The sequence below is a fragment of the Hippocampus bargibanti genome, linkage group LG13 (genome assembly GCF_051943395.1).
Source record: "Hippocampus bargibanti isolate YZ-2025 linkage group LG13, ASM5194339v1, whole genome shotgun sequence".
In the NCBI taxonomy this organism is placed as follows: domain Eukaryota; kingdom Metazoa; phylum Chordata; class Actinopteri; order Syngnathiformes; family Syngnathidae; genus Hippocampus; species Hippocampus bargibanti.
The window spans coordinates 12,020,091-12,030,312 of NC_142746.1; the positions used below are offsets into that span (position 1 = coordinate 12,020,091).

Here is a 10,222-nt window from a genome sequence, read left to right on the forward strand (position 1 = left end):
CGCTATATAAATAAATATGTATCGTATTGTATCATCATCATCACATTCTCACTGTGTTGATCTCAAGGCCTCATTCCGGCGGAACATGCCAGGAACACCTTGCTCAGAAGGTTTGCAGGTACCGTCCAAACAACAAATTAATAATCAAAATGCGAACTAGGGTGTCTTGGTACAAATATGGGCACTCATGTTCCTACTAATCAACCCGACCTGGGGGTCTCCTGTCATTACGCACATGATCACATCAATAAACAAAATGAGCGAGACCCCCGGAGGAGCACTCTCCAACACTCCTTCTAAGGACTCCCAAAAACAACATAGCACCTAAGATCATTGAGTCACACAAGAAAAGTTAACTCTGGTGACTGCTCCTAAAGCAAAACAAAAAAAGCTAATTGGAATGAATACAGATGAAAATGAGTGAAATACCTGTCGGGCACTCCTGTCAGGGTTTTGAAGCCTCTCCTAAATGGTTGAAGCTTCATGTCCAGAGCAGTTAAAATGGCTATGACTGCTTTCTACCCCACTCCTTTGACCAACACTGGTTATACATTAACTGTAGGCTTGGAGAATGAGTTAGCCCAAGCCATATTTGCTCATCCAGATACCCCCCCCCCCCACACACACACACATAATTACTTCTAATGCTTGTAAAAATAATAATTAAAACACGTTCACAGATTACATCATTTAAGATTCAGCATTAAGACCAGGTCAAGGAATACATGTACATCTGCAGATGTGGTACATTCAATTTTGCCCATTGTGGGACTATTACTTCTACCACCACTACTCACGCTAACAACACCAAACATTAATAATAATAATCATAGTGTCCATTTTTGTGACTACAAGGTGATTTTTTTATACCCCCCCAAAAAAGGACTAAGGAATACATCGGTATACTTTGTTTATTTCCATGCAAGTCATTAGTCCACTGCCTAATAATTGGATTGGATTGGATTTGCCTTTATTAATTATAATGAACTCTTCCGTGTACTGCTGCTGTTGGGCTAATACTGCATTTGATGTTCCTCCCTGTAAGCATGCTCACAATTAAATATGCCATGCAGTACGGGTGATTCACTATGGAACGCATATGGTCAACGCCATGCTCACAATGCTATATTTAGTCAGACTTACATTCATTTCTTGTCCAACCGCTCAAATATGTATGGCTGCATTTTGTGCCTCTCCGCAGGCACTTTCTGACAATCGGGACTCAAAGAGAGGATCTCACAGGAATGAAAATGGATGGTGAAAATCTGTATGAAAGCCGGATCTTTAGACACTGAAACATATTGACTCTAATAGAATATGTGTATGCATGTGGGACACAGGTGGAGTCTGGGGATGTTGTGGAAATTGATTCAACCATCCTAACTGTGTATAATCAAACCCAAATCAAGTAGTACTACTTTCTCTTTGTTGATGTATGTATGTATGTATGTATGTATGTATGTATGTATGTGTGTGTGTGTGTGTGTGTGTGTGTGCGTATCTATCTATCTATCTATCTATCTATCTATCTATCTATCTATCTATCTATCTATCTATCTATCTATCTATCTATCTATCTATCTATCTATCTGTCTGTCTGTCTGTCTGTCTGTCTGTCTGTCTGTCTGTCTGTCTGTCTGTCTGTCTGTCTGTCTGTCTATCTATCTATCTATCTATCTATCTATCTATCTATCTATCTATCTATCTATCTATCTATCTATCTATCTATCTATCTATCTATCTATCTATCTATCTATCTATCTATCTATCTATATATATATATATATATATATATATATATATATATATATATATATATATATATATATATATATCGTACTGTAGTTAGTTCTTTCTGACATTTGTAGAAAATCCAACTCAATCTTCAAGAGGTCAAAACCACATATTCCCTTTCAAGTTTCAAGACAAGACTTTATTGGACCCCGTGTACGGCATATGTGTGTTTCTGTCCAACATTTTTTTTTCTCTTAAAGTCGCATTACATTATAAATAAATAACTCAGTAAAATGAAAGGTGTAACCATGGCGATGGTATTTGCCTGGCTGGTGAATGTCTGGAGAGGCACGCCTTTATTAAAGCACCATATACGCTTGTTGCTGTTGTTAACGTACTTAAAAGGAAAATAATGAAGTGAAATTACAAAGTATTTAAATAAATACAGCATATATTTCACATACAGAGAGAATATGAAATGATCTCAGTGCGCTTTTAGAAAGATGCATCACTCAGCATTTTTCCAACCCAATTTTACAATTGTACTGCGCAGCACTCTAATGCTACTAACAGGCGGAATTCAAAGCAAACAAACATAGGAGCTTGTATTGATTTTTTTACACTTATAAATTATAGCTATCATGAATATAAGCAATAATATACAGGATACACGGAGAACATTTACAGCCAGAATCTGATGTCACCTACAGCTCTAATCTCAATTATTAAAAAAAATGTATGTGTGCTTGTACAATTGGGGGTGGGGAAGAAAAACACGTCGTTTAATTTGCGCTAGTTTTATGATTTTACACGACCATTATTGTATCACAGGATTGTCTCTTTGGTTGGAAGCAGGCAAAGATCAACACTATTAACACTGCCGGTTTGTCATCACACACTAGTTGTGCTGTGGCCTGTGCGCATCACATCTTAATGCATCTCATATCCAGTACAGTACAGTACAGTAGGTCCAAGTCAATACAATGACTGTGCACCTCACCAAAACACACACACAAAGAAACTGTACATAAATTCTTTCAGCTGCCTCAGTTTAGGTCCTGGAGAAAAAGGCCTTTTTGAACATCAAGTTTGAAGATATCTGGCATCTATTGTGAACAACATACAATGAAATCCTCTCTGCGGTCTTTTCCACAGAGAGCTGAGAGAGTGCCACTTGGATCTCCGCAGTCGCAGCTTAGCAACGTGTCTGTCAAAGTGAAAGCAGCCTTCAAATACGCACCATAAATCCATTAGTGTGATACGCACGCTCACGCACACACAAGTGCGTTGATGTCAGTGATGCAGGGAAGGAGGTGCAGATGATGACATGAGCTTGTGCGTTCCGAAAAACGTCTTTAAGGCAAAAGTGAAATGAAGAAAATGAATTGGTGGGACAAAATGGAAACGTGTTACTGCAGTTTTTTAAGTGCACTGTACCTAAGCTTGTTTCACAGTTCATTTGAGAAATAATGAACCTATGTATGGTAAAACAACAACCCATTCCAACAGGGAGATCACAGGTTTAGGGTATTATTTTCTGCATCTGTACAGTATTAAAAAAAAAAAAGATATACATTCTGTATTGATGTACAAATATCTCCCGGTAATAATGAAAAGAAGAAACTCTTTATTGCCGCGCTGATGTATTGTCAAGCATCATTTGAAGGTAGGCAGAGCTAATAAATGTGCAAGCGAGTCCAATTGTCTTTTACTGCAATCGCTGGATTATTCAGCGCTATGCTGGAAATAAATTATAAAAGGGTTTATTCTGACAATTCAATTCTGAGTTTTAATAAAAGATTGAATTGTACTTTCTCAAGATCCTTTCCGCATTTTAACACAGGTTAATGCTCATAATGTAGCAACCAAATTAGGCATTATGTTTTTGCGTGCATTTTTTACGAAATTTCGATGTAAATATAATTTAAAGTGGTGATATTTACCAATAAAATTGCATTTGATCTTTCATCCAGTGAAAATACAGAACCTTTGTCATGTACAACGTCACATATGGTCAAAAAAAGAATTTATTTTGATAACATTATGCCTTTACCATTTTGTCATGGCGTCCCCAATCAATGTTAGCAGCAACAACCTGCCGAATAATTTGCAAGTCTAATTTCGATCAATCAAGGCCACTACGGAGACAGCAGAGAGAGCGTTAAGATGGCTCTGGATGAGGAGAAGCGATGTGGGCCAATGCTACTGGGACACAAGCTGGGGTCCGATTGACCTTGGCTGGGCCACCTGAGGGAGCGGGTATGATTTTGGAAGACCCCATACCCCCGATGATCTCAGGCACATCACTGATGATGTGTCCCAGAGCATCTTTGGATGTATCTCACACTTACTCTCTGACTTGAATGTAAATGAGTGTCCTTCCTTGAAGTATTATGGCATCAACTCATTCACTGACATTCACAAATGTATTCAGGAATTAAAAATATGACATAGAGCGCCATTCTGGAATATGTTCGGGTTTTGTTTTTTCTTTGGGTGCTGATGAAACGCTTGCATTGGCCTCTGGCACCGTTTTTTCCTCTCCAACAAAGGGGCAGCATTTCTCTTTTTTCCACGTTAGCACTTTGTTCCAGCTTCAGCTGTTGTTAAAGCGCTGTACAAACCAATATGTATGTATTGCCTTGAATTTTGGACAGCCACCCTCATTTCAAGCTCATATAACTCCAGACACATATAATTTAGGAATTAACTCTTTTTCTGATGAAAGAAGAGAGTTTAAGGGTTCTAACACCGCATTGAATGTTTATTTACTCCTAAAACCCAAGATTTTGTGGGTCCTGGAACTTGAGTGTGTGAGAATGACAAAAAAACATTTTTGCACGTCTGGCAGTGAATGAGTTGAAATAAGACGTACATGTATTTCCGAATGAAAAAAATATTTTATGCATTGAACTTTAGTATCTTAAAAAGCATATCTTTATTCAAATACCATATTTTCCGGTGTTTAAGGCACACACAATGGACTTGATTTTCTTCAAAAGATGACCCTGCGCTTTATACGCAGGTGCACCTTATACATTATACATTATAACAGGTCTCGCAATTACTGTCAGCAGCCACCATTTCACCACTTCATTTCCCCCTGTAGAAGTAGTAACCCCAGCCTCTACTGCAGCGCCTTCTAATGTGGTGTGCCTCATATTTGCAAAACTTTTCGATATTTATACGTAGTATATTATATTTGGAAAACTATTTTCATTCATTGAAGGTGCACCTTATAGTCCGGTGCGCCTTATGTATGGCAAAAGTTTGAAAACACGCCATTCATTGGGGGTATGCCTTATACACCGGAAAATACGGTGCATCTAAATTCTCATAAAATGACCACTTCATTCTCATAAATTATAAAATTTCAATTTGTATTTTCATGTCTATCATTTTATCATCCGGTAGTTTGTTTTAGCGTGGCCAAAATAGTCCTTCAATTTGCTGGTGTCATAGGAAAAATGTGTGAAATAAGCCTTATGGATTATTGTAAGTTTTGATATTGGCTAGCTCACTATGAACCTGCTAAGACACTGTTAATGAGTGTTTACTGTTGAAAAAAATTGTTAATAGTTTCAAAAGAAGTCACAAGGACATTACTGAAAAGAAGCATGAGGGGGAGGAGTATGCCTCCCTGAGGCACCTCTCGAACAAACAAAGACCATACCACGGATGTCAAAGTTAGTGAGAGTCAAAGAGCGATACAGCGAGCGTTGGTGGCCGACGCCTGCGCCCTTTGCACCACAGCGGGACACTTTTCTCGCCTTTGCAGTTTGTGGTTTTGGAACAAGCCCTCGTTCCGTGGAATGCCATGTGTTCCATGTGGGAACGTCAACAGTCCTGTAGGCAGACATAGCTACGTAATATCTGAACCTTATCCTTAACGTCACGCTGGACTTACCGTATCCCTCCACGCGTCCGTCTTTAAATTCTCCCTCAAACCTCATGCCGTCGAAACGACTGAAGATGCCCAGGCCCTGAAACTTTCCATGCGCAAACTCCCCCTCGTATCTGCCAGACCGACAAACAAAACGATTCACCGTTACAAGATCACTAGTAATAAGTGAGGACAAAGCACCACCTTCTTGCCTGCACACCTGGATCCATCCGTGAAAAGTAGGACTCCGGCACCGTGGAAAAGACCATCCTCAAATTGTCCCGAGAAACACGTTCCATCCTGGAATTTGAGCTGGCCGATGCCATGCCTTCGACCTGGAGAACCACCAAAAGGATCATTTCAAATAGTTTCCGTCTGTTTTGAAATTTGTGACATGTTTTCATCAAAATACCTCATTGCTAAAGAATTAAAAACATGACTTTACAGACTTTACAACTACTCTCCCTGATGAATGAGTAATTCACCCAAACATTATCAAGACAACATAAATAGAAGCTAATGCTGGCTATCATGTGAGCAGATACTCACCTGTGCTGACTCTGCAGCTCTGCTTACCGTTTGGCTTTGACATAATAGCGCTTCAAGGCAGTGCTTTTGCCCGGTTCTTTTTACATAATATGTAAAGGTACAGTCATTCATACAGAAGAGTGCCCACCCGCCCCCAAAGAAGGCTTTTGCTATCAGTGTTGCGACTGTCTGTCACGTGAAATACTGTAAAATTCCCTCTGCACCGCCCCACTGTCAGATAAAGGTTTAGTCGTGAATTAGGAGTCCCATCTGCCTCCTGTGTGACGGGAATTAACTGTACTGTAATCCATCTGATATTTAGCGGGGATTTCTGCTTTCGGAATTACACGAGGAATGCTCTTGCTTTCCCGTGATACTCCACATCGTCCCAAACAGCTTCACAAGAATTTCATGTGGTCTTAGAATCTACACTAATGGACTCAAATAGGGTTTCTAATGCACCGTAAAAGTTAAATGTGCTCATCATATTTAATTCTGATGACTACCAAAGTAGGACCACACTTGTGGCATGTCAGTAACTTTGGTTGCCCAACAACAGCCTGCCCAAGAATTGTCAAGTCTAATCTAGATTCGGAAACTAGACAGATCTGTTCATTATGACGATTTCACAAAAAATGCTTCATGTCAGCTGACATTAGAGTGCATAGAATACTTTTTTTTCTCTTTTCACACACCCCCACTCCACTCCTTTCAAATTTGCTGATGTAGATTGCAAATTTCCCCATTGTGGTACTATTAAAGGCTTTCTGATTCTTATTACGGTGTCTCCCCAAAAGCTTCTTAATTAATTTTCTTTGGAAAATTTGATGTACAATACAATACAATCCATACTGATTAATATAGCACATGTAAAGCAAAAAGTACAATAAATGGATACACTACATAATATTCATGTTTTTTCACACACATCCAGAGACCATTAATGTCCATAGAACCAGAAACTGATGTGGTTACGTGCAAAAGTGATACACACTTCAAGCACAACTATATGAAAGCATTCAGTACTGTAATTACATAATTAATACAGTTTAAAAAGCATTAAAACATTCTCATCACACGTCCAGGTTAGTCATTCTGGTTTGCATGCCTTGGCCTTATGGAGGTAGTATTGGGCAATGGCAGCTTTTCTCAGCTTCATAACGTAGCATAATAGAACAAATATATGCCTGTGAGCATTATTATTTTCCCCCTCAACATGTGTTGCTGCACCAGCTGTGTTCAGATATTGGCCCCAGTTAGATGCTAATTGTTAGCTTGTGTGCCTTGGGCGCATTAAGGTAGTGAAGGCTATGCAGTGAAATACAAAATACATCATTCAATTATTTTGTATTTAGTTTGACAACAATCTTCAGATAAGAGGGAAGCTTATTTTCATACATTGTTACTTATACCCCAACCATTACCAAAAAAAATATATGCGGGTTAGATTCATTGAACATTCTAAATTGTCCTTAGTTATAAGATGACTGTGAATTATTATTTGTCAACACGTTCTCTGAAATTGACTGGTGACCAGGACAGGGCGTAACCCGCTCCTCACTCAAAATCAGGAAAGGAAGGACTAAAAGACATTAACTTGCCTTCTTTCCACTCGCCATGGTACTCCTCTCCAGTGGCATAGGTGAAGGAGCCTCTGGTCAAAGTCATGTCGCCCCTTCTGTCTGACAAACGCATCCATGTATATGAGGTTTACCTTTGACCTCGTACGTGATGGCCATTGCCGCAGTAACAAATCGCCCTAACGGGATTACCGCAGCATCACCGGAGAATACAAGAACTGTCTCTGTGTCTTTTAGTCATATATGTCACAAAAATTGATGGATACATGAAAACACCATATCAGATTGATTTGTCAGTTAAACCATATTTATTAATCATTTTTTACAGAAATGTACTCGATACATTGAGGTTGGGCAATAGTGTGGAAAGTATTTTCGGAATTAGCATTAATGTATATTATCATCTGGGAAATTGTTCATATTCGTATTATGTTAAGATGCTACCACGCACACACATACATTACAAATGTCATGACCTTTTTCATTGAAACCATGTCGGGTGCAATAAGTATATTTATAATGAAGCAACTTTGCTTTATTAAATAGAAAGTAAAAAATATATATATTTTCACGGCATTTAGAATAGAGGTGTAGGGTTTGCACTGACATTATGAGGTGCACTTCAATGCCATGAATTGTCATAGTATATATAACCACATGGTAAAATATTTCATGTAGATGTAATGCCCTGCAGAATTTATTTTTATTTATTTATATTTATTTATTTTAATGACAGAAATGAGAGTGAGTGAGTGAGTGAGTGAGTGAGTGAGTGAGTGAGTGAGTGAGTGAGTGAGTGAGTGAGTGAGTGAGTGAGTGAGTGAGTGAGTGAGTGAGTGAGTGAGTGACTGGAACAACAAATGCTGCTACAAAACAAGTGTTACAGAATGGCAGTCAGGTGTCATTTTACACACACGTTCACGATTATAAAAATATCCGATAAAACGTTGTCGGCCATTATGGTTATTAAGGAAAAATAAAACAGTAAATGACATTCTATGTGTATAGATTGAGCGTTCAGACAAATCGGGGTGCATTACTGCATATCGCTTTTGTCATCGAGTCAATTGTCATGGTTAACGGCACATTTTTGGGAATCAAAGACGAGCAGATTAAATCTTGTGCATGCTTATTTATTTACCTGTACACTATGTTTGTTGTCTCTGCATGTAGGCGACGTGGAGCAGCCGAGGGGCGTAAAAATATGATAACCGGTTGAAGACCGTATGCTACCTTAGCGCGTCTCTCGTAAAGATAAAATTCTATTCAGAAATATTAAATAAACATTTCAAATACCACACCCCGTTATGAGTATTCATTCTGTTTTCTTATATCTTGACAAAACAATTTCAATATTCCATCGCTGTGATGTTACGACACGCTTGTGGCCCCTTTCCTAGTTAGAGTGACAAAACTCCGACATACATTTAAGGCATCACTACAACAGCATCACGGCCAGCAGGCCCCCTCCTTACTTTTTCATTGCCTGAGTGTATTTGCTCATTGAAAAAAAGTCCCTCTGATTGGACAAGCGGTGTTTCATTACAGCGCCAATGCAGGGTGCACTTTAATATCCCCTAGGCTACATTTATTATGTATGTCATGTGTAATGATTAGAACACTTTGAATAAAGTCTGCATTTTATTGTCACCATAAGAAAGTGTATCCACAAATGTCAATTGTGCTAATAATAGGCTGCATGTACCTGGTACGTAGCCTAAAATTTGAGGATTTTTAAAGCACATATACCAGTATTATTGTACGTCATCTGTCATTTGCTTTGATTGTCTGATTGATCTGTGATTTGATTGAAGGTGATGTGGTGAACTATAGTCACAGTTCAGACGCTGAGGGTCAAAGCCACAGTCTTGCCGTTATATAGGAGTGCTATTGAAGACTACTGCATAAAATGCACAAGACTTATATCGGTAACAGTACAACCATTACTGTACATGTATTTAATTCACTTAATTTTAAGCAAAACCCCCTCACTGTTGCATGTCTTGAATAAGCACGTTGGAGCATTCAAACACATCTGCTGTCCATGTCTGTTTCACATCATATTCATCTTTGGGGAGCAATTATTCCAGAGAGCAGCTTGCTTGTGATTAAGTCACGCTTTATTATGGTTGTGTAATGAGTCTGCGTAAAGATGATAAGGCAGTGATAAATCTTCCAAGTGGCTCCATTGTGTGTATTATGACTTCTCAGCTATCAACAATACAGAATTATATAGGATTCTATGGCAGTTTGTTATGTGAAGAAACAAATCGTTTGAATAGTTGTCTTGGTTACAAATTAGGCCAATGCCCCACAAACACAAGTGCAGTACACGTCATACATATATATTAAATAGTCACTACCCAATTCGTGGTATCGGCAATTTTAATATTATTATTATTTTTTTAAAGGCAAAGTATTGTTACCCAACAAATGAATCAACAAATTAAACAAAATACTGCACGTGTAATATGTAGGTCAACCTGTTTCATTTGGT

The 10,222-nt window shown here is 38.5% G+C and overlaps 1 protein-coding gene across 1 annotated transcript; it reads right to left on the minus strand.

Moving 5' to 3' along the window:
* Window positions 1-1,851: 1,851 nt before the first annotated feature.
* Window positions 1,852-8,939, minus strand: morn4 (MORN repeat containing 4). Its single transcript, XM_089011783.1, has 5 exons — window positions 8,867-8,939; window positions 7,747-7,827; window positions 5,838-5,952; window positions 5,642-5,751; window positions 1,852-5,580 (listed from the first exon to the last, which is right to left on the minus strand). The coding sequence occupies exons 2-5, from the start codon at window positions 7,811-7,813 to the stop codon at window positions 5,432-5,434; spliced, it is 441 nt and encodes a 146-aa protein (XP_088867909.1). The 5' UTR covers window positions 7,814-7,827; window positions 8,867-8,939; the 3' UTR covers window positions 1,852-5,431.
* Window positions 8,940-10,222: the final 1,283 nt, after the last annotated feature.

Coding starts and splice junctions, on each gene's coding strand:
- morn4 (XM_089011783.1), bottom strand. CDS start 7,813: ATGACTTTGACCAGAGGCTCCTTCACCTATGCCACTGGAGAGGAGTAC. Junction 5,953..7,746: donor CCATGGCGAGTGGAAAGAAG/GCAAGTTAATGT, acceptor GTGGTTCTCCAG/GTCGAAGGCATGGCATCGGC. Junction 5,581..5,641: donor CGGACGCGTGGAGGGATACG/GTAAGTCCAGCG, acceptor GTCTGCCTACAG/GACTGTTGACGTTCCCACAT.